The 25,346-nt window shown below is 43.2% G+C and overlaps 1 protein-coding gene and 1 pseudogene across 2 annotated transcripts in view; one reads left to right on the top strand and one right to left on the bottom strand.

Moving 5' to 3' along the window:
• Positions 1–7,207, bottom strand: part of LOC149749698 (myelin expression factor 2 pseudogene) — a 178,643-nt pseudogene extending 171,436 nt beyond the window's left edge. Inside the window, exon 1 of the transcript XR_016392826.1 lies at positions 7,124–7,207. The product of XR_016392826.1 is annotated as a myelin expression factor 2 pseudogene (transcript). The remainder of the gene's footprint in view (positions 1–7,123) is intronic.
• Positions 1–12,929, top strand: part of GLRA1 (glycine receptor alpha 1) — a 54,436-nt gene extending 41,507 nt beyond the window's left edge. The window contains exons 9-10 of the mRNA XM_089908589.1: positions 4,654–4,800; positions 10,901–12,929. Of these exons, the coding sequence (XP_089764715.1) occupies positions 4,654–4,800; positions 10,901–11,215 (462 nt within the window). The 3' untranslated portion in view covers positions 11,216–12,929. The remainder of the gene's footprint in view (positions 1–4,653; positions 4,801–10,900) is intronic.
• The last annotated feature ends 12,417 nt before the right edge of the window (positions 12,930–25,346 follow it).

The following is a 25,346-nucleotide window of genomic DNA, read 5'->3' as shown; positions in this document are numbered from 1 at the left end:
GTTTATCTATTCATCACTTGATGGACATTTGGGTTATGCCACTTTTTGCCTATTTTAAATAATGCTGCTATGAACATCTGTGTACAAGTTTTTGTGTGGACATATGTTTTCAACCCTTATAAGTATATACTACCTAAGAGTGGAATTGTTGGGTCATATGTAATTATATGCTAAACTTTTTGAGGAACTGCCAAACTATTTTCCAGAGTGGCTACACCATTTTATAATCCTGCCAAAGTTCCAATTTCTCCACGTTCTCGTTAACGCTTGTTATTCTATCTCTTTGATTATCAATATCTTAATAGAAGTGAAGTGGTATCTCACTGTAGTTTTGATTTGCATTTTCTGAATGACTAATAATGTTGAGCATCTTTTCATGTGTTTATTGACCATTTCTGTATCTTCTTTGGAGAACCTATTCAAATCTCTTGCCCCACTTTTTAATTGGGGTATTTCCCTTTTTATTGTTGTGTTGTAATAGCTCTTTGTGTATTGTGGATTTAAAACCCTTATAAGATATGTGATTTGCATATATTTTCTCCCATTCTATGGGTTGTCTTTTTACTTAATTGATAGTTCTTTATGCACAAAAGTTTATAATTTTGATGAAGTCTAATTTATACTTTCTGTTGTTGCTTGTGCTTTTGGTATCGTACTTAAGAAACTAATACCTAATCCAAGATCATGAAGATTTACACATACACTTTTTTCTAAGAGTTTTATAGTTTAGCTCTAAATATAGGGTTTCGATCCATTTTTGTTTATTTTTGTATATGGAGAGATATCATTCTTTTGCATGTGGATATCCAGTTATCCCAGCACCATTTGTTGAAAAGACTATTCTTTCCCTCCACTGAATTTATATTCTCCTCAAAAATCAATTGGCCATAGATGTATGGATTTATTTCTGGACTCTCAATTCTATTCCATTGGTAAGTATATTTATCTTTATGTCAGTATCACTCTCTTGATTACCATAGCTTTATAGTGAGTTTTGAAGTTGGGGAGTGTGAGTCCTTCAACTTTGTTCTTTTTAAAGATTGTTTTGGCTATTCTGGGTCACCTGCATTTCCATATGAACATGAATATAAATTTTAAGATCAGCTTGTCAATTTCTGCAACAACAGTAAAAAGGAATTTTAGTTAAAAATGCATTGAGTCTATATAGGAATTTGGGGAGTACTGCCATCTTAATAATATTAAGTCTTTCAATCCATGAACACAGGATGTCTTCCCATTTATTCAGGTCATCTTTAATTTCATCCCACTGCTTTCTAGACCCCATGGTTTCTAAAGAGAAATCAGCTGTTAATCTTATTGAGGATACCTTGTACATGATGCATTGCTTCTCTCTTTCTGCTTTCAAGATTCTTTTTCTTTGGCTTCTGACAGTTTGATTATGGTATGTCTAGGTGTGGATCTCTTTGAGTTTATCTTGCTTGGAGTATATTGTGTTTCTTAGATGTGTACATTAGTGTTTTTCATCAAATTTGGGGAAATATTTGCCATTATTTCTTCAAATATTCTGCCTCTCTCTCTCCTCTTCTTCTGAAATACCCATCAAACATACGTTAGTGCACCTGATGGTTCCCCGCATGTCTCTGAGGCTCTGTTAATTTTTCTTCATTCTGTTCCTCAAACAGGATAACCTCAAGTTCATTGATTCTTCTTCCGATTCACTAATTCTTTCTTCTGTCTACTCAGATATGCTGTTATCCTCTCTAGTAAAATTTTCAGTTCAGTTATTTTACTTTTTAACTCCAGAATTTCTATTTGGTTCTTTTTTGTAACTTCTATTTCATGCTCTACTTGGTGACACTTTGTTATCACACTTTTTTTTTGGCCAGGCTGCCCAGCTTGTGGGATCTTAGTTCCCTGACCAGGGATTGAACCCGTGGCCCCTGCAGTGGAAACGCAGAGTCTTAACCATTGGATGGCCAGGGAATTCCCTCTCATACTTTAGTTGTGTAGACAAGGTTTCTTTCAGTTGTTTGAACATAGTAAAAATGTAACTGATTTAAAGTCTTTGTCTGTTAAGTCCAACATCTGGGTTTCCTCAGGCACAGCTTTTTTTTTTTTTTTTTTTTTTTTACTTTTGGCTGTGTTGGGTCTTCGTTTCTGTCCAAGGGCTTTATCTAGTTGCGGCAAGAGAGGGCCACTCTTCATCATGGTGCGCGGGCCTCTCGCTATCGCGGCCTCTCTTGTTGCAGAGCACAGGCTCCAGATGTGCAGGCTCAGTAGTGTGGCTCACGGGCCCAGCCGCTCCACGGCATGTGGGATCCTCCCAGACCGGGGCTCGAACCCGTGTCCCCTACATCGGCAGGCAGATTCTCAACCACTGTGCCTCCAGGGAAGCCCAGGCACAGCTTCTTTTGACTGCTTTTTTTCCTATGTATGGGCCTGACTTAGTCAATCCAGGCTTCTATAACAAAGTACCATAGACTGGGTGGCTCATAAATGACATAAATTTATTTCTCACAGTTCTGGAGGCTTGAAGTCTGAGATCAGAGTGTCAAACATAGTCTGGTTCTGGTGAGGATCCTCTTCCAGTTGCAAACTGCTGACTTGCTGTTGTATCCTCACATGGCAGAAAGAGAGTATGCTAGCTCTCTGGACTCTTTTTATAAAGGCACTAATCCCATGCATGAGGGCTCCATTCTCATGACCTAATTACTTCCCAATGGCTTCATCGCCAAATACCATTGCATTGGGAGTCGGATTTCAACATATGAATTTTGGGAGGACACAAACATTCAGTCCATTGCATTCGCCATATTTTCTTGTTTCTTTGTATGTCTTAGATTTGTTGTTGAAAATTACACATTTTACATTATACAATGTGGCATCTCTGGAAATCAGATTCTCCTCCCTCCTCAGGATTTGTCGTTGTTTGTTTGTTTAGTAACTTTACAGAACTAATTCTGTAATGTCTGTATTCTTTGCTGTGTGGGGCCACTGAAGTCTCTACAGTTAGCTTAGTGGTTAGCTAAGAATTTAAGAGATTTCCTTAAATGCCTGAACCCTATACATCTCCCAGCCTTTGCCTAGGGGCTCTGTGTGTACTTTCAACACTCAGCCAAGCAGTTTACAACTTTAACTTAGCCTTTACTTCCTGTTTATTTAGAGTTGAGTGCTAAGAGCCTTCTCAGGTCTTCCCTGAGCATACACATAGGCCTAGGAATGTGCATAGATTCCCAGGAATATATCATAGCTTCCTAAAGCCCTCTATGGACAGCTCATTCCCCAGATGTTTCCTTTTATACTTTTTGCTCAACCTATTGTTTGCCTCAGCTGTTACCAACTGCCTGGGGCTGATGTAATGTTCAACACTTGCCGATGACTGTTTTCAACAAATGCCCTCAAGGAAAAGGCTGTTCACACTGGACCAGCTCCAAGTCAGGTCAAATAAAGACAGCCTTGTGAGTGGGGTCTCTCCGAGAACCACAAAACTGGTCAAATAACAATTCCCTGAGAATGCAGCTTTAAAGAAGCTCCTACTCTGTTCTGCCCCATGCAGCGGCTGTCAGGATACTCGTGTTCACCATGCTTGCAGGCTGTTGGATTTCAAAGCTAGCACAGAGCTGGGGATGAGAGGATGGGAATAGGGCAACTTAAAACACCACGAAGCCCCAAGGGAAATAAAAACATACATCCGCACAAAAGCTTACACACCAATGTTCATAGCAGCTTTACTCATAATCACCAAAAGGTAGAAACAGCCCAAACTGTCCATCAACTGATAAATGGATCAACAATATGTGTTATATCCATACAATGGAATATTATTTGGCCATAAAAAAAGAATAAAATACTGACACATGCTACCATATGAATGAATCTTGAAAACAGTATGCTAAGTGAAAGAACCCAGTCATAAAAGGCCACAAATTGTATGATTCCATTCATATGAAATGTCCAGGACTGGAGGAAGACAACTGGGGGAATAAGGAAATGATAGCTAAAAGATAGCAGGTTTCTTTTTGAGGTGATGAAGATGTTCTAAAATTGACTGTGATGATGATTGCACATATCTGTGAATGTATAAAACCTTTGAATTGTACACTTTAAATGTGTATGATATGTGAATTATATCTCAATAAAGCTGGGGGTTCTTTAATGCCATGAAGCTTGATGTTCTTACTGAGATCCAGTTGATTTTCTTAAATAAATGTTTACAGGATTGCTGTTAGACTTTGATTAATTAACAGAGTTCTGAAAAAAAGTTGGTTCTGACTGTTTTTGATAGTTGCTTTTATGGGGAGAGAGAGTTTTTGAAGATCTTACTCTGCCATTTGCACTGACATCCTCCACTTACTTTTAACCCTAGGTACAAATTCTCTTCCTATTTAGAGCTTTAGTCTAAATACCACATTCTGTTCCACCGAACAATAATGCTAGACACACTGTCCCCCTCTCTTTAGTGCTCTTCTAGGCACCATGTTCTTTTTTCCCCAACATTCTGTCCAGTCTTCTTGATGCATTTCTCTTGTTTCCCTCTGCACCCTCCACCCTAATATCCCAGCTGAGAGAGGACAGCAGTGAGTGAGTGACAAGGGAGGGGGTCCTAATGAGCAGAAAACATTTCTCGGTACTCAAGACTTCACTCTGCTCTCTCCTCACTTCCCTGTGCTCTTCCCCCCACCTCCGCCCCAGGTGTCCTATGTGAAAGCCATTGACATTTGGATGGCCGTGTGCCTGCTCTTCGTGTTCTCAGCCCTGCTCGAGTACGCCGCTGTCAACTTTGTGTCTCGGCAGCACAAAGAGCTGCTCCGATTCAGGAGGAAGCGAAGACATCACAAGGTAGGCCTTTGGCTCGCTGCTGGCGGCAAACGGAAGAGTGCCAGGCAACCCTGTCTTGTGATACTTGTTTCACTGGACCATCCTTCTCAGTGGGTAAAGCCCGCACAAAATAGGGGTCAAAGTTCTGGAAGTCCTAGCTTCCCCTCCCATAAACAATGCCCTGATTGGGTCTATAGGCAGAGAGTAACACTAACCATCAGGTTACACCTGAAGACAGAACTGAGGGAGCAAACACTGACGGTGTCAAGATAGAAACTAGCTATAAACCCAAAGCATGGCAGGCAGAGGGGGTGTCTGTTGGTGTTTTCTACAGGGTGGAAAATATTTCAATTATTTCAATGGGCCTGATTCCAGAAGGGATCTGCACCACAAAAGGGGAGATCTTAGAGTAGAATGTCCAGTTTCCAGACCTTTGTTTCCTACTTCTAAGAAAAGGGCATCCAGCAAGATTCTCCCTCAGAGTGGATCCTCTCACCTTATGAGGAATTGAATAAAGAAATACTTGGCACACCACCTCTGAAAAGTCACCAACCTCTGTTAATTCAGAGGTTGTGTGTGTCCCAACCAACAAGCGCCATTGGAGAGCATACAGCCTGTGGGAGAAAACTGGCTCCACATCCTTCCTGGTCCATAACTACTTCCCCAGGACACCTTTCTCCTGCGGATCAGAGAAGCTGCTTTTCTCTCCAGCCTCATCTTCACATCACTTCCTCCTTTGCTCTCTGAGCACCATCTACACTGGCTTTTTTCATAGTTCCTCAAGCATACGCACAGGACGTTAGGCGTCTGGTTCTCTCCTCCTGGGTTGCTCTTCCGGTGCACTTTGCCTGGTATGAACCCACTCATTTTCCAGTCCTCGGCTGAGGCACCTTTCCTTGATATCCTAAGTCAAGGTTAGGTCCTGTACCGAGGTGCGTATGCCAGCCTGTTAAGTATGGTCATGCAGGTTGTATCCTACAAGGACCCCCAGCCAAGGAGGTGCTCTTCTCTAAATCCTGCCCTGGCGTGGACTCTATCAGCCAGAGGAAGGGATCTCGATTCATACACCCCAAGAGGCAGATGCCTTTCTTCTAATTTGCACAAAGACACTGTTTATGCCAGCGAAAACCATACTCTAGTTGAACTCGGTTTCTTTCCTTCCGAACATTTATCTTGAGTTATAATTATTCATTCAATCATGTGATTGTTTACTGCGCATCGTCCACTGAATGATAAGCTCCCTCAGGGCAGAGACCCTGTCTCCTCTTGCTCAGTGCTACATCCCTGGTGCGTAACACAAGGCCTGATAGATAGTGAACACGCAATAGGCATTTGTTGAACAAATGGACAAAGGGATAAAAAAAACCTAATGAAAAAAGAGGAGACCTGCCAGTCAGAGAGGTTACTTAGAAGTGTTTCCAGCAATGGATAAGGACAACCAGGGGCTCATACACTCTGGGCTCATACAGGCCACACACCACATACCTGCCACACACCAAGGCCTAGCTGCTTTAGGTTGACCTACAGAAAATAGCTGTCTACCGAGTTACAAGGTGCTGTGACAAAGGACTCTGCCTCTTTGGTATGTGATATTCAGCTAGCCTCTTTTGGGGCCCAGCTTCTCCATCTGTAAAATGGACTAAGTGGGTATAATGGGGGACTGTGGTGAAGATGAAATCAGATGCCAAAGTAGCTTTAAGTTTTGTTCCTGCCACACAAGTGCCAGGGATTAAAATGATTCCATAGGCACAGATTTCCCTCAGTATGTTTCTTAAACATCAGCAATCTGATTCAATTAACTTCTAGCAGTTAACCGCAGGCGGCAGGCAGACGTTCCGAGACAGAAGATGCCCGTGGGAGTTAGGATATAACCTGCGCTGGAAGAGGAAACCATCTTGGGTGCAGCGAGCCAGACAGGACTTCTTGAAAGACCCTAGTTTTAGTCCTTCCATTACTGTCCACCAGATACCTAGCCTCTGACTCTTAACATAGTCTAAACAAGGAACTGACCAAACACAACTATCTCTGGGATTTACTTTTTGTTTTCCCTTTCTCCCCCATAGGCTAGCGTTTTCTGCATTTCCCTCTGCTAAAAGAAGTTCAAAAATGTGTTGCAGAGACAGTTATTTGGGAAAACTATGTCCAAAATATTTGACTGGCACCAGTCCACCAGACTGTGCCCTGCACAACTCCAGGGGGCAGCGTTTACAGAGACGAAAATGTGAATGAAGCTCCTTGCAGATATGTAATATGCAGGGCCTACAGTACTTCCAAAGGCTGCCTTCACCCTTGCCAAACGCCTACCAGTTTTATACACTAGAGGAAAACAGAAGCTTTGTTTTACCTCTGGCCAAGTAAAGTGTGCATAAGGCCACTATGCAGATTTGATCAGATTCCTCTGCTCGGTTCCTTCCTCATTCTCTCAAAGCACGCTGGTGCTGGAAGCGCTCTCAAGAGAGCATCTGGTCCACTCCTCCTGTGAGGTGACAACAAAGAGGAGGGGCAAGTTACCTGGCTCATGGAGCCACTGATGGCAAAGGCAAGGCGGCCTTCCAAGACCCATGGCTATTCTCAAAACACTGACCATATACCACCAGCTGCTTCTTATCTGTTCATCAGTGTTTCCATCCCGAAGCAGATAAAAATAGTCCTGCATTTATTAGACCTTAAATAGAAACTAAGATTCATCCCAAGGCAGAGGTCAAAAACGAGTAGCTAGAAGGTCAAATTTGCCACGCAAATATCTTTCCGTTTTTAAGCAGTGTCTTAAAAATCTGGAAGAAAGTGCCTGCATTCAAAAGTCACACTTCTAGTTTCACTCAAAACATTGCAGCCTCTGGTCCCGCTGGATTCACATCCCACGTGGTACAGGCGCACTGCAAATGCCTGTAGGTAGGGAATGCATTCCACAGCCCCAGGCTCACTTCATCACGCACTCCTCCTGCCTGGCCCCTGGTGTGCATCTGAATTAGCGTGACCTTCCTTGTGCCCATGGGCTCCCAACTTGGCACAAATGTCAGAAACTACAAGGACACAGAATCAGGCTCACCATAAAGAAGAGGTTCCTTGGAGTAAGGCCCTCTGGATGCGGCCTGTACACTGGCAGTGTACAAGCTGGGACCGCAGAGCCCTAGGGGGGTTTTAAGCCCCAGATGGGAGTGAAGAGGAACTCGCTTATATGCCCGAGTTTCTCGGAGCCTGTGATCTTGGCCAGGCTCCTCATCTCCCTCTATCTTCCCATGTTACCTCATTTGCTGGGCAGAAAGCATCTGGTCCTCGAATTTCCTGGCCAGCCTCATTACTCAGATTATTAGGAAACCTCTGTGAGCCTGACTGGGCAGGCACACTACCAACTTCCCTGGGCTCTAGAGTAACTATCAGATTTCCCCTGCTCCAGCCCCACGCAGCCCCAGGTGCAGTTGGGCATTCATTTCCTGCCATCTGCTGGCTCAAACAGGAATAGCAAGCTTTGGTCCAGTCATTTCTAGGGAATTTCCTTTCTCCTGGATACAATGTGAAATTGATCATCTTCTCACCAGATGAGGCCTCCACACCCCCATCCCATCCCCTCTCATGCTTAATAGATGAAGAAGACAAAGAATAACTTTCCAAAGCTATACAAAGAGTTAACTTGGGCCACCCCCTGCATACCTGGAGCCCAGCGAGAAAACATTTTCAAGCACCCACTCCCACCCACTCCACCACAGCGGGGGTGGGGGGGAGCTATTTATACTGATAAGCAACAGAGTCGGCGCCAGCCCACTTCCAGGCACAGGGTCCAGTGACTTGGCCAGCCTCCCCCAACTCCTCTCCTCGGCTCTGGCACAAACCCTCTAGTTGTCCTCCCTATAGACAAGTATTGGTTGAGCACCGATCTGCCAGGCACTGGAGCCCATCTTCTTTCCCTCACTTGTGCAACACGGGTGTTGGACCAGATTCAGTCATTTGCACAAGATTTCTTGAGCATTCATCATATGTGTCAAATCCTCCTGGTGCTAGCAAACGTATGGATACCAAGGGGGGAAGGTTGGGAGTGGGATGAACTGGGAGATTGGGATTGACATATACACACTACTGTGCATAAAATAGATAGCTAATGAGAACCCACTGTACAGTACAGGGAACTCTACTCTATGCTCTGTGGTGACCTGAATGGGAAGGAAATCCAAAAAAGAGGGGATATATGCATATGTGTAGCTGCTTCACTTTGCTGTACAGCAGACATTAACACAACATTGTAAAGCAACTATGCTCCAATTAAAAAAAAAAAATCCTCCTGGCGCTAGGAATACAACCGCATTTAAATTTTAAAAAAAGGTTGGGAGGTGGGGAAGCTGGGATTGGAGAGGATATACAAGTAAACGTTTAGTCAACAAACATTGGCAGAGTTTTGAACTTCTGCCCAGGAAATATATTCGTGACAGACTTTGCCTCTGACTTCATGGAGTTTACAGTCTAATGGAAGAGACAGACATTAATCAAGGAAAACAATGTGATAAGGGCTTTAAAATACAAAAAAGGAAAAAGAGGGAGGGGTGTAGAGGGAGTTTATGGAGCACAAAGCAGGGACACCTAGCCTATCCTTGGGCTCAGGGAAGGCCTCTGAGTAGGAATTAGTTCAGGGAAAGAGAAGGAGATGGAAGCAGGGGTGGGGCTGGGAGAGCGCTCCAGCAGAGAGACCCACCTTCCCAGAGGCCAGAGTGAAAGAGGAGTGCAGCACTTTCCAAGAGATGGAAATATCACAGAGTGGCTGGAGCACAGAATGCCAGACGGAGATACGCAGACAGGACTGCCCAAGTCATCTAAGGCCTTGTCACCATGTAAAAGTTTTAATTATCCTCAAGTCAGTGGCAGCCTATTAAAAAGTTCTAAGCAAAAGACGACCAATAAGATTTATGTCATAAGAACCCAGATGGGTTGGAGGGGGCGGGGGGGGGGAGATGGGAGGCAGGAGGGAAACTAGGCTGGACGTCATCACAACAAGCCCAGATGGGGACCCAGGATGGAGTGGCAGGCGCAGAGCTGGACAGGCACTGGGGCCCCTGGGCTCCATTTCCTGCTCTCTGCTGGCCCTGCCCCTCACAGGAACAAGCAGAAGACAGGGAGGCTACCCGAAGAGCTCTCGCTCTCTAGGATGGCAGAGTGAGCCCATAAACCCCCCAGAGCCACACACTGAATCAGCAGCCCAGCTGAGACTCTCAGCGTGCCTCAGAGCTCACAAGGAAGGACCACAGAGCCGGACATGATGAGAGCAGACAAGAGTGTCTCCACGATCCAGATGAGGAACAGAAAAAGCGAGGAAGCTCAGGGGAGCAGACATTTGGGTAGTGAGCATGAGGCAGGGAGGGGGGAACATGCAACACAACAGGCAGGGGTGCAGAGCATAGGGTGGGGGAGGGGAGAACTCTGCAAAGGTAAGTTGGAGCCAAATGATGAAGGGCTTGAATGATAACGTGATAAAAATCCAGAGGTATGTCTGAGGTCACACCTGCCAGGGATACAGGAACATGGAGGTAAGCAGCAGCTGTGGTGCCCTGGCTTGTGAGTGGAGGTGAGACCCACAGCCCTTGCTCCCTCCTGGGCCGTTCACTCCCTCCCCCAACCTACGCACAGAAGACATTAACTGGGTAATGGAGTGGGTGGGAGAGGGCAAGGAGGCAACAGAGGCAAAGCAGGGGATCTCTCCAAACTGTCCCCTGGATTTCTAACAAAACAGCGTTCAGAGTATCCGCTCATCTATAACCTCTGATGGTCGAAAAACACCTTGAAGTAGTGGAGTGAATCTTATCCCCACTTAAAGGAAAAAATGAAATTAAAAAACTCTTTGAGAGTCATGGAAGGAAGTCTTCCAAGAAGTGACTTGCGTAAGGTCACACAGCCAGCAAATGATGGAGCAGAGACCTGAACACAGGTCTCCAGACTCCACGCTGCACTCCTATCCCCTGGTTTGCATCTGTTTTGGTATGTGAGTGGCGCCCCTCTATAAGGCACAACTCCCCAGCCAGCCAAAGAGCCTTCAGGAGCCTGGAATGGAGGCAGGGAGAGCCAGATGCGCATGGCCTGGCCCCCCAGGGGAGTGCCTTGCAGGGAGGGTGCCCAGCCCCTGTCTTATTTTAAGTAGAGCCCCATGTTGAATCTGTTTCAGGAGGATGAGGCCGGAGAGGGCCGCTTCAACTTCTCTGCCTATGGGATGGGCCCGGCCTGCCTTCAGGCCAAGGACGGCATCTCGGTCAAGGGCGCCAACAACAACACCACCACCAACCCACCTCCTGCGCCATCTAAGTCCCCGGAGGAGATGCGAAAACTCTTCATCCAGAGGGCCAAGAAGATTGACAAAATCTCCCGCATAGGCTTCCCCATGGCCTTCCTCATCTTCAACATGTTCTACTGGATCATCTACAAGATCGTCCGCAGGGAGGATGTCCACAACCAGTGACGGGTCTGGGATGGGGGGAGGCTGGGAGAGGGCAGAGTGGGAAGAGCACAGGAATCTGAGGGCCAAAAAGGAGGGGACGGGAGGGAGGGGGCGCACACACAACCGTCTCCTTCTCTGCAATTCCAAATGCGGCGATGCATGACTCTTAGAATGTGGCACTATCTATTTAACCTCGGGTGGCTGGTGGGAGCGGGGAGGGAGGGGCTTTTCTAATACAGGAACTGAGGGGCCAGGGAGGAAGGGGAGGGTTTGGGGTGGGTCGGGGGGAGTGGGAGAAAACAGCTTTCAAAAATTTGAGTCCGTGGGCTGTGCAGTTTTCCTGTTTGGAAGGAGCGTGCAGTCTGCCCCAGAGCAGAAGGGAAGCAATATAATATAGGATATATATTCATGCTTAATATTAATCCAAAACCACAAGAACAAAAGATTTCTTAACCTATCAGCCTAGTAACTGCTTAAATTTTTAAAGTCACAGACGTGATGGACAATTGTTCCCAGAGTGGAAACAGTCACAAATAAGCTTGCTCTGGTGTGTGTCCCACATCACACCCCTCCAGACGCCCAGGCGGACTCATGCCAAAAAGCCATTCGGCCTCTGCTTCAAGAGGGTCGTGCGGCCCAGGCATGGGTAGTGGAAATGGGGAAAAGTGGAGAGAAGAGAAGGGTGTGACTAAAGAGATGGAACATTTCCGAGGCCCGAAGATTGAGAATCCATCCTCACGTCTCCAGGCTGAGGACCTCTCTCTGAGCTGCCCCTCTCTGAGCCCTCGCGCTTCTGTGCTTCACCACCCACCCCACTTACCCTCCACCACCACCCAGAAATGGCCGCTGTGGTTTTTCTCATCATATTGCTAATATGCAATCTTTTTTATGGTTAAAAAAAAAAAAGGTAATAATCTCAAGAAATAATATGCAGATAGACTGAGTATAAACAGATGCACTTTTTTCAGATGTCTATTTTTGGGGAGAGTCTCTGGAATTGCAAGTGGGTGTATGTTTGGGAAGGTGGGGTCCATAGGATGAAACAGATGCATTATACCGTGGTTCTACAGAGTGAAGTTTTGCGAGGTGAAAGGGTAGCAGTGAGGCTGCTGCCACTTAGATGTGTGTATACGGGTGGAAAGAGAGTAATGTTTATAAAGTCTGTTCATTATATTCTGACATTTCATATACCACAAAGAATGTGGGAAGCTTGGGGGGGAAGACCCCATTATATTTTTATAAGTCTTTTTTTTGTTTTCCTTTTTGGTGCTTTGTTTGGCTTTAACATTTAAGAACGTTAGACAAACATTTCTCTCTCCTTCTAACTCTGAAGTGCCAGAACTATCCAGATAGCTAGGGATATCGTGGGATAGTTCTGGGGAAAAAGGAGAGAGCCTGCGAAGTGAACTGCGGGGAGTGGGGGAGCCCGCTCAAGGACACAGATGTTCACAGATGGGAGGTCTTCAAGGTGGGCCGCTCTGTCCAGCAGCCTCTGGCCCACCCTCTGTCAACACCACTGCACCTGAAACGACTGCACTATGGCTTGTGGCATCCTCCCTGCTATGGCCCGTAACCAGAATACTGGTGTTACATTTCTTTCTTTGCACTTTAGTGGAACAAAGTGGTAGGTAGCTGGTGAGACACAGCTGACAGTCAGTCGTACTGAGGCTTGGGGTTCACTTGTGCCTTTAGAGTATCCCCAACTTAGGGCAGGACAGAGATGAGACACTGGGAACCTAACTCCTCCCTAAAGCCCCTTCCCCAGGGGAAGTTTCTCCCATTCCCTATGCCCATAACTAATGCCCACAGAAGCCCAAAGAAGCAGGTTAAGACAAGATCCAGAGGTGACTGAGGTAAAGAAAATGCACTATGCCGCCAAAAAAGGATGTGGCTTTGTGGCTTTAATGAAAAAGCTGTTTACATGCAAGTTCCAAGGTTAACCAATCATTACCTTCCCTTCCCTTGGCCTGTGTAGACCAGAAAACTAAACGGTATTCTAGCTGTGGAGGATGTGGGAGGGAACCCGGAATCCTTTTTTCTAAGAAGCATTGAGGAATGGGAGCCAAGTGAGTAGGAGTCTCTCATGTAAGACCATCCTTTTCCCCACCACTAACATGTGTCTGAAGGAGGAAAAGTTAAATAGAGGGACTTGAACAAATACTGCCAGTTCAAGACTAGAATATCAGCCTTTGCACTGCTATTAGCACCTTTCATGAGCACTATATTCACTTTATTTAAGGGAGAGGGGGAAAAACCCTCAATTCTCAAGTGGTGCATGGGTCTCTGGAAAGGCTAACATCCCCTTTCACTAGCACTTTATTCAATTTAGGGGGCAAATCATTAAAGAACCCATTCTCTCTACTTTACTCATTATTAGACTAAATTCAGAAGGTCTGAAGTCTAGGTGAATCAGGCAACAAATGCGCTAAGCCACTATCAGGAACTAGAGACAGTACCAATTGTTCTAAGACATTTTTCCTCCATGCAAACTGCAAAATCACACCGTACTCCTTGTATGAGGTGTCTGGAATCTCCTCAAGACAGAGAAATCACTGGGCCATTCGCCCAACCTCTGCTGGATCCTTGAACTTCTGCCACAATAGTCAACCTCTGTGCCCAGTGGGTGCCGCCAGGTCTAGCTGATAGTACCCAACAGACAACAGAATCATCTCTCTGAGACACAGAGGAGATCTCCTCTCAGACTATTCCAAACACAGCATCTCTCATAGAAAGTAAATGTGAGCGGATGCATGATAGCAGTGAAAAGAAGAATGTGAATTTTAGTCCTGCCACTAATATGCTGGGTGACCTCGGGTAAACCACTAAGCTCTGGTTTCTCTAAATACATAATGGGGAGAGTGGTACAGGTGATTTCCACCTCCCTCATGGCACCGACTGCTCTATGTGCTTGAACTGGTCTATAGGAAGTTCACACAACAGAAAGTTTAAGGTCACTTTGATTTCTGAACTCTCCGGGTGGCTATGAATATACATATGCACACGTATATGGACACACACAATTCTTGTTGCCTTTCTTTGGACAATTTGCAGATTTGTTTTTCCTTTCGCTCCACTTTATCAAAGGTGAACAAATGTGGGGAAAGAACACCAATCATTATAATGCCAAAAATGCCATCAGGAATGAGGAATGGAGCATATGCTCAAGGAGAACACGTTATCGTTAATGTGTAATGTAGTAAGGATTTAGCAACTAGTTACCTGGATTTCATCATTACAGAAAATCAAACTAGGTAATTTAAGCCCAATATCTTTTCAGTTGGCTTTAACAAAAAGGGCAATACTTCCTTAATTTCCTCTTCAGTTTGTGCACAGAGGACATCATGCCTTGGGACTACAGATGACAAGGGCTACAGTACAGAGAAAACTAATTTAGGTATAATGAGTGGTTTACTGGTTTTCAAACCCTTATGTATATAGACCAGTATTTATTTTTGCATGAAGGAAAAACTGGATACTGGCATAGACGAATGGGTGATTTCACCCACCTCCCAAACTCCTAGGAGCCAAATTTAGGAGAAAGCGATTAAGCAGATAATAATACCAATAACTTCTTATCTATTAGTTTACAACATGTCTCATTTTTCAAGAGCAGCCAAAATAAATGGCTCAGCTCTGCCATCCTCTGGTCCTTTCAAATATTCCAAGAGTCCATTCTTGACTAACGCTACAGGGAGTGACCAAGGACAGGCATGAATAGAACAAAAAATGTGTGTGTGTGTGTATGTGAGAGAGATACCTTGAACTTAACTCTATTTTTAGTTTGTCTACAAAGACAAAAGGTCACTTGATCCGAATTATTTCTTCTTCTAAGCTGTCAATAAATAAGAAATGTACCCCTCTAAGAAGTTCACCAGTATTTTTCATAGGCTACTTTTTTCATACTGGGGAGAAAATATATACGATGGGAGATGGCTCCTTTCTTTGAAAGTATGTGCTTTTATGAACGTCATTAAAAAGAGATGAGATGGTGTTTTGTGAGGCTCGATATTGATTGCAGAGTAGATTGGTGCCCCAGCTAAGCTGGTACCATCGCTGATAACAGTCTTGTGAAAATTAGTTTCCTTAGTTAATTGCAACACACCAAAACTGAAGGGAGTTATCATGTCTGCAGTAAGTGCCTCCTTAGGAGAAGAAGCTGGCAAGCAGCAGGTACAATCTGCATCAGCTTTAGGACTGGGGTGGAGATCTGAGATGTGCAGATATCCCCTAGTGTGGCTGGAAGCCCAGCCCAGGGACGATGAATACCACTCTGGAAGCTATCAGATTTATTCAACGAGCACCTTCTGCACATTCACAAGGCTGCCCTCTACCCTAACTCTGAAGAGGCAGGCAAGATGAGGTTTCCTCTGTGAGCTATGGTTCTCAGGTTGACCGAAAGGTTTGCACTCTGAGGGGCTGGTAAGGTCTGCTGAGAAACAGACCAAACAGGGAACAGACCAAAGATTCTCTAGCAGGGAAAAGCTAAAATATAATTTAGCTTTTTTTTCTTCCACTAAGTCCCTTCTCTCAGAAACCAACTCCTGAAATTTAAATGAAGAACCCTCCTATTTTCCTGCAGCTCTAGGAGCTTATCCTGACCAAGGAAGGAGTAAAAGACACGCTGTGTTTTGACTGAGCTGGGCTGCTCTTAACTACTTGTAGCACCGTGAGGCAAAGCATATGTTGCAAAGGCTTTGGTCTCAGAGTATCCTGAAATCCCAATGGATAGGAAGAACCTCCGTGGATAGGTTGAAATTCCTGTCGTAATGAGGAACTTTTAAAAAAATCCCTAAACACTGCCCTCCCCACCCCAGCCCAATGGTTAAGAGAATGAAAGCAATGACTTCTTTCTGACTGTCCCACTTAAAGATCTCAGAATGTCAAGGAGAACAAGGGCAACGTGCCAGCACCTCTCCCAGGCCTGAGTAACCTAGAATCTTGAGGGTCCAGACTAGATGATGACTCTACCAAGTTATTATCCTGCTGTTTCCTTAAGGATTTCTCAGGCTGTAAACAGCAATGGCAGTAGATAAGTTTGCTCATACGTGGGTGCTATTTCATGCTGTTTTGATGGAGCTGTGTGGTTATTTAAAGCAGTAATTAAGGTGCTTTATCACTCTTTGGAACAGCAAAGTGAGTTCCAAGGTAGTAATTACTGCCCAATAATTTTTAGGATCATTAAGGCTTCTTCAGCTAGCGTCCAGACCACTCCTTCTCCCTCTTGGCTCTCCACCCCACCGCTGCCTCCTCTCACTGCCTCCATCAGCATCCCTGTTTCATCAAGCTGTGCATCTTGTTTTGTGAAACCCAGCTCTGCCAGATATGCTGATGTATTTCTGAGGGGGTGGAGAATGGGATGCTGGGATGGGGACTAGAATGGACTAGTAGCTCCTGTCTCATTTGTTTTAAGGCTGTGATTTCTATTCTTCCTCTTGCATTTTGAAATTTCAATGCTCTGGAAAATTTCCACTGGAACACTGGGTTGAAAAGTCAGACTATAGAGAATGGCAAGCCAAAAATATACCCTTCAGAGAGCCCAGTGATGAAAATTATATTCTATGTAAGGCCATTAACCAGCTGTAGACCAACACCAGCTAATTAACCAACTAACTAATAATGGGGATGAAAGACATTCGCTGGCGACATACAGATTCCAAGCAAGATTGGGTCTTCCATTCCCACAATTGCCCTGCTTCCCAATTCCCCGCATTGCCTTGTTTTAGGCCTGCCTTTCTTCAGATTCAACTGTTTTCTTATGCAACTTTAAAACCCAGTGTTCTATTTAAACACACCTGCCTCCTGAAGTAGACAGAGGTCAATGGGAAGTGGGTCCTCGTTCTGGCGCTACCTCAGGCTCATCATGGAAACATGGGTAAGCTACTCCACCTTCCTTGGCCCAATCACCCCCCTGTAAAAAGAGGGAGTTGAAGGAGATTTATCACAGCCAAATTCTGGATACTTTGATGGGCTGAAGAAAAGAGCGTACTGTGTGCTGTAAAAGGTTTCACTGTTTCCGCATTTCAGTGTCAGGCTTGGAACCCCATCCCAGGCCTGCCCAGAAGGTAGGTAGGGAGAAATTAAGAAAGAAGAGGGTCTTGGTCCTCAAGGAGATTACAATCTTAATTTTCCGGCAGTGAAAGTCTAGTTATTTCACAGTACTGATAAACTAGCTTCTCACCTGAGAATCCCATCCAACATCAGGACAACATTCCACTCTGTATTTTAGCATATATGTCCTGTGAAGACTGTACCCCATTTCCTATGGCAGTTGTTTGAATTCTCTCTGCCAGAGACTCTGGAAGGATCAAAGAGAAACGCATCAGAGCAGAACTTATGAAATATCCCTGGGGAAATAACTGCAATGACTCCAAGTCCCCTCCCAGCCTGTCCCCCACACACCATTTAACCATAACAAGAAAATTCCAGCAAGACTTAGGAATATTTTCCTCTGTCTCTATTACTCTAGTTGCAGTTACAGGCAGAAGAAAAATGGGACTGCTCCAGGCCACTGGGGAGGTTCATCGAAATTCATACCACTAACTAGGTTATACTAAGAAAGAGAAAAAAATATTACAGCAAGTATGGCTGGAGTTGAGCCAGCCCTCTCCAATCGCCCCCCACCCCCAAACAAACCTCACCCTCACAGCGATGTTCCTGAAATTGCTTCCACACGCCTGTAGCTCCAACAAACACTCCTTATAATCAGAAAACACTGCTCCTGTCTTTCCCAACAGGGATGTGTTTATGGTTTATAGCAATAGAATCTCTTCAAAATATTTATAGGGTGACATTATGACAAATGATCTTCACTCTCCCTTCATCTGGCCCTGAAATTAATGAGAATATTGCAGATTGAACTTTTTTCGGGTTCCAAAGTTAAAAATAAATTAATAGATTTTGCATAAGATAATAAAATAGAAACCATAATGTTTCCATTAGGAAACCGTTTCCTACCCCTGCTCCCCGTCACCATATAGCCACTTCCTTCTTTGCCCCTGAAAGATTCAACCCAGGGATATTTAAAAAGACCTCTAGAATGGATAGATGTGTGATAAAACAAATACAGTGAAATGGTAGTTGTATAGTCTGGGTAGTTAATAGAGAGAGTCACTGTAAAATTCTTTCCTATTTTCCCCTCAGTTTTCCTATCTGTAAAACAGAAGTACTGAATTAGTTGAGCCTGACGAGTTTTCCCAGCTGTAAAGTTTTTGTTGTTTTTTTAAAGGCCACTTCTCCAGTTGCCTTATAGTTGCAGAAAAAACATAAAGACATCCCCAGACTCTAAGGTGATCTCACTCTCCCTTTTCTCCTCTCAGCTTTCCTCTCTAAACCCACTTGTGATTTTCCTGGTGCAGTAGAAAAGCCACGAGCTTCAAGTTAGAAGGCTGAAACGCAAGTAGGCAAGTGATCTTGAGCAAAACCATCACCTCTCCAGCCCTCAGTTTCTTTATATATTTGGGGATAATGTTCACATCACAGACCCACTGTCTTGATAAAATGACATAATGAATGCTAACTCCACCCCCTTGATGTAAACCCGTAGAGCATTTCCATTATCTCAATCTCTCTGAAGCTCCTTATCACTTCTTCCTGTTTGCCAGAAGGGGTCACCAGAAATCTTTCTTTCAGAATTGAGGCTGGGTCCCAAAGGGCTAAATCCACCCGCCCTGCAGAGCAGCTGATTCAGTGGCACTGCATGACTAGCCCCAAGGATTCTCACTGACGAATTACACCACACTTGCCTCAGAGCCTGAACACCCACTGAGAGACCTAAATTCTAGAACCGATTCCACTTACCAAGCACCTGCATCCCTTTTTCCCATGGATACCATGAGTACCAGCTAAATAGAAGCACCATATTAAGCTCTGTGAATAGTGGTCACTCATACATAGACCATTAAGAGATTATGAACAAACCTTGAATATCGCAATAATATTGTTGAGCACCTACTGTATGTCAGTGTCTTTAAATTATATAACTTATAAATTATATAATTCTCACAATGGCCCTAATCCTATTTCTCCTTTTATAGATCAGGAAACTGCAGCTCAGAAAGCTTACGTTACTAGCCCAAGTCACAGCCTTGCGAAAGATTCACATCATTATAGAGATGATGGGAAGCCAAGTTTTGGAACAGGCATGACGTGTTGACCTCATCTGTTTTTGACTTCAACAAATTACTTCACTCTCTGTGACCTTAGTCACCTGCCTGTAAAAAGCTCTTATCTTCCCAAATTGTTGAGTATAAAATCAAGTAATTGTTGTGGTAGTTTACATTAAAATAATTTAGTTTAGTTTACATTAAAAAGCAGTATATTGAAAAGACATTAGTTTAACTCAAATGTATCTTCTAACTGATAAAGCACATGGTTCTTTTTGCCTAGGTACATTCCAATATACATAAATTTAACCTCCTGTAATCTGTTATGTGCCAAGGCATACTATCTTGTACTAGACTGGAAATCAAACATCTTCTAGATCAAGAACCAACGAAGACAATCCTTGGCCTTCCTCTTCTCAGAACTTGGTAATGAACAATGAATATAAATCAGCCCACCTTAAAAGGTTGAGAGCCTACTAATCCAGTTTTTGGTACATGAAGGATTTGGAATTGATATGGGGCCATTTTCTGGCTAAAGGAATTGTGGAAGAGAGCAAAATGAGTAAACAACAGGGCAGAATGGGAATAAATGGCATTTGGAGGACCATGAGAACACTTTGTGTGTAGTCTTGCATGAGAGGTCACTGTGTCCTGGAATGGCTTGGATTTGGCTGGACTCCTGGGTAAGGACTAGAACTTTTCTGAAAGTCTTTCCTAAGTCTAGAATCCCTCTAAAACAGTCACTCAACTAAGAACCTACTACAAACAAGGCACAGGAACCAAAGATAAGCACCATTCCTAACTACAGAACTTATATTTAGTGAAGTGAGATGTGATATGGATATGAATAACTAATTCAAGAGAAGATCTGATAACAGATGAGGCAGAGAAAAGAATTCAGGACAGGTCTCTTGCAGGATGGGACATCTGAGCTCAGACTCTAAACAAACTATTTTCCACAGCAGTTTACTTTTTAGATTTATGTAACTGTCGTCTCACCCACCTTTGAAAGTGTTAAACACAAGGTAACCACTTCCCCCAAGCAGCTGTGGAGGTAAAGACGGAGCAACTGTTTATATGAGGTACCACTGAAACAAGAGTATTACAAGTGGCAGCCTGACCAATGTTCCAATAAAGGAGGGCCTTCTAACAGCTCTTGACTCCTATCCAGGCTCTGGAAATTAAGTGGGAAAATAAAATCATAGGTAAATATGTGGACGTAACCCTCCCCCACACACTCAAAAAATATATATTAATAAGTTACTGCTTGTCTCCAAGTCCTTTTGTTCCTGACTTAACAATCGCCTAGGTAACTTGATGTGTATAATCTAGCCAGACCAGTTCATGGGGGTAGGCTGCTTCTTACTACATTGCCGAAGTCCCTTTTGGCCTCATCCATGACTCTTCAGCTGCATCAAGTTTGGCGTCTGGCCTATCAGAACCATCAGCTACCAGCAGTGACACCAGAAAGGTCTTGGCGACTGCTCTGAGGACCAGGGCCGCTCCTTCTGTGCAGCTCTGGATGCTGGTGAGCAAAGTGGCGCTCTGAATGGACCCTGTTTAGTGACCACAAGTCAGGTTCAGCGGGTCTCCTGGCAACTGTTAAGTACTTGCCTTTGGATGATTTTTCAAAATGTCTCAGCCTAGAGAAAGCAGCTTAACCCTTCAAGGTTTGAGCTGAAAGCTCAAGGAGGAGGTTTCAAAAGAAAGTGTCATAGCCAGGGCTAGAATGTACATATTCTGTGCAGGTTTTCTATCAGCTTTGTGTTTTTAACCTCCCTACACCTGCCTGTCTCCACCTACCTGCTCTTTATTAAATCTACTGTGGCAAGACAGTGTACAATGAAAGCAGGGCATCAGAATAAAGCAGACCTTCTTTTCCTACATCACAGGAGGGGCTAATAGAAGTACCAAAATACTTGGTACTTACTAATAAGTAAGCAGCTTGGTACTTACTAAGAAGTACCAAAATACTTGGTACTTACCAATACTTTGTAATACTAATGTGAAATGCAGGAAATATGTGACAAAGGAGGGTACCACGGACCATGCAGAAAATAAAACACGATATGTTTCACGGCTTAAGAGCCATTTGAGCAGTAGCAAGATTAAAAAACATGTGAGATTTTGACGGATGGTACGAGTATTCCAGCAGAAGGAACATGAGTAAAAAAAATATGGAGGTAAATAACAAGAGGCACAATATAAGGCACAGTGACTATCCATTCGGCTAAAGTCTAATGAACGGTAGGCATGTTTGGAAAGACAGACTTGGAATGCATCAGGACAACCTTAAATGTAGAATAAAGGGTCAGGACTCTATTGAGTATGGCAGTTCTCAAAGACAGACCAATAGGATATTCCCTCATGGTTTGCAAAGCAGTTCATTCAATCCCCTCTCTCCATTAACTGATACTTCCAGCCTAATTCAAATTTACCTGTACTTTGTTGCAGGGAACTTGCCTTTCCCTTCATCTCAGCAGCAGATATAGTTAATACCCACTAGAAATTCACATCTTCTAGGACATCATCAATTCAAGCCAAGTATTATGCATTTAGTTTGTGGTAGGTAGGCACTAGAAAGGGGACAATAAAGGTACAGTAGAGTCATGGTTCTACATTCAGCTCACTATTCTACAGTGATTCTGAAAAAAGTTACTTCTAGAGTTTCTTCTTTTGTCAAATCTCAAGCCAAGGCAATTCTTAGTACAATGTAGCTATTTGCAATGAAGAGATTGTGATCCTAGTACTATTACATTTTGTTGATCTGAAATATTAAACAGAGATGACCTAGAAGAAAAGAATAATCTAGCATGTCCTTTTTATTTTCAGCTGTAACTAAAATGATTCTCCCAACCCAAAGAGCATCTATTCAAAGCATGAATCATGACTATAAAGTAAAAAGGGTATGGAGCGTGGAAAAGTCAAATATGAATAGAAAAAACAAAAAAAACAGACAAAACGTAACTGGTTTTTAATAAGTCACTGCTTGTGGAAGTATGTAAAAAGAATAATTTCTTTCAGAATGATTTGCCTTTCTTTAGAAAGAATATTTTTGGGAAAGAGAAGGTTAGTATTACCTATCCTAGTAATCGATGAAAGATTGCCCCACATCTTTTTTAGAAGTGGTGCTTATATATCAAATAATCAATTTGCTAAACTGTTCTTTCCATGTTAGATATATATTTCTACCACATTTAAAGGTGTACCACGCTCAACATGCCATTTAGCCAGGATAGTATGCAAGAGACAAAAAAATTGGACATTCCCACAATGCATTTCAGAGCATTTAAAATTCAGACTATTTCACATTTTAATGGTTCAACCTTCCAATATGTGATCCATTATAATATTTTCAGCATAAACAACAGTGAAAATGAGATGAGTGAATTAAATCCCAAAGGGGTGTGTCTTGCTACTTAGTATACTGGACACAGATTAAATACCTACCCAATGTGATTCTTGCGCATATTAAACAAAAGTACAACTTTCTCAAAAAAAAAAAAAATTTTTTTAAAGCAAGTTAAATAGCCAAGTTCTACTTTCAAGACAAACATACCAAGGACCTCAGCAGCCTCCAAATAAGTTTGAAAAACAACACAATACACATCTTCCCTGCTGTAATTAGACTTGAGGTGTACAACATGAACTACAAAGTGTCCAAGACAAAACTCTTAATGCTTTTAAGCCTCTCAGCAAGGTTGCCAAAGGGGATCCACATGTCTCATTGTCTGGATCAGTCCAAAAGTGCTGTATCTAGAACTGATGCAAATTACTGCAATGTAAATAACTAGCGTCAGTTTGGGTGAAACGCAGTTGGAAAGGATACTGACTGCTCACTTTCTAAGTGTTCAAAACATACTAAAGTGCTCCCAAATCACACATTATTTGGTCCTCTCCCAGAACAAGCCATTTCCAGAGACCTCATTCTCAAACTTGACTGACCCAGGGAACCCACAGGAGGAGACGAATTACCTTGCAGCCACAGTTGTTGTGAATACCCTGGGCCCTACTTGGAAACCGGCCCATAAAGAATTGGGGACGAACATGACTACTTGATATCCAATTCACAGCTAAACAACACTAATGAAAAAGCAGTGTTAGACTGATCTAAAACTCTCCAAAATGAGTGGTAACATCATCAAATAAAGGCTCAAAGTCAGTCACTGTATTTTATTTACATAATTTATCTTAGATTTAATTTTTTTTTGTTTTTGGACAATTCATCCACTAAAATGGGCCAGTCTCAAGAGTTGCCCCCCAACCTTGCCAAAGCAAATGACTTCTGCATAACTGGAAGTCATCTCCAAAGGACTTGCCCATGTTTTCCCTATTTCACCCATTTGATATTTGCACAAAAAATATGCCCTTTGTCTTAAAAGTTGCCTGACTTGATGTTTAGGCATAAGAGCAAATCCCATGTTACGATATTTCTGCAAGTGATTTTACATTTCCTTTTTTCCAAAAAGGTAGCTGCCAACTTAAATGTGTGACACAGTGGGGATAAAAGTTGATTATTAACTTTCAACAACTCCAGGGGTCGTTACCTGAAACCTCACACTTTGGTTCATTACACTTTAACTATTCAAAATGTTACCTTAACCCCAAAGAACAGAAAGGCACTGTTTAGTTCTTCAGGTCACAATGCCATCATTGGCTACACAGTCTGTTACAGCTAAGACAAATGTGAATTACAATACTTTGGGGAGATGCAAAAACTATGCTGGGCTGGGCAGTGTTAGTTAAGCTACGAAGTGCTGGATCACCCATGATGGAAGAGGTTCAAGATGATTCATACTTCCCTGTAAGAGACTACAAAAGTCACAAGCCCACAGAGCAGTAACTGACAGTTGGCCAAAGTAGAAGACATTTCTAAGTAACCTGGGGATATCTTAAACAATTAATTGGCCTGGAAAATTGGGTGAGGATTAGTCACAAAGCTCCTCATCCTCTCCTGGAAGAAAATGTGACAGTATGCCTTTTCTATGGAAATTTCTTTGTATATGTGTATACACTTGGTATGGCCTTAATGCTGCAGTTAAGGATTTGTTTGGCTACCACCTGAAGCAGCATGTTAAGCAATTGCTTCCTACTGTACCTTTCTCCTTCTCACTGGACTCTTCACCTTGAACAACCAATTAATTCCCCTTTGTCCCTGATTCTTCCCCATTTTTTGCATGAAGTCATAAATGTTATGGCAGTTATTTTTTGGCTTGTAAAAAAATCTATTTCTGCAGTTTGAAGATGGAATGTAAAATTTCTGTGATACATGTATATAAAAATATATTTATTCAACCATCCATATACACATATCCATGCTGATTCCAATGGGAAAAAAATTAAAGTTTTCTGAAATTTTCCCTGTGGTTAACTCACAGTTGTTACTAGTTAACCGACTTTATATTAGGAGAACTTTTGAAATCTCCCCATTACCCGAGAGGAACCTACATATCATCTGGAAAACATCATTTCACTTAAGACAAGGCTTTATGCTGTTCATTCAAGATATATTTATTGATAGGTGCTATGGGAGATACAAAGATGACTCAGACACAGATCCTGCCCATAAGGAGCTTACAGTCTAGTAGGGAGGATAGAACACATACATGGGATACATGGTCAGAGCTAGGTTTCAGTAAGATGTATCTAATATCATGTAGAAAGTAGGCTGGGAATAAGAAGAGGTCAAGGAAGCTGAGAGGCCACTGAAATTATCTAAGTGAGGACGAAGATGTGAAAGACTGCTGAGGTAGAACTGACAGGACTTAGCTGGACACTGGATTTGAGGAGTAAGGAAACAAGAAGCAGATGACTAAGACTGAGTCTAAGGTGACTAAGACGTAAGTCTAAGGTGACTTAGACTTATGGCATGGGTGATGACAAACTGAGAACAGAGTAGGTTTGGGAATTGAAATTTGGCGCATACAATTCTTGTGCATAAACACAAAGTGCCCAGGATATACTGCGCACAATCAGAAAGAAATAGCTAAGGGCCCAGACTGGGGATGGACGTACTTCAAAATGACCAGTGACTTCCTCCCTCCTCTGCC

Source organism: Delphinapterus leucas, chromosome 3 (genome assembly GCF_059928025.1).
Source record: "Delphinapterus leucas isolate spDelLeu-1000000601 "Yukka" chromosome 3, BTC_Dleu_Yukka2, whole genome shotgun sequence".
NCBI classification, from domain to species: domain Eukaryota; kingdom Metazoa; phylum Chordata; class Mammalia; order Artiodactyla; family Monodontidae; genus Delphinapterus; species Delphinapterus leucas.
The sequence above is the reverse complement of the archived record's forward strand: the minus strand, read 5'-3'. Positions and strand labels throughout refer to the sequence as shown.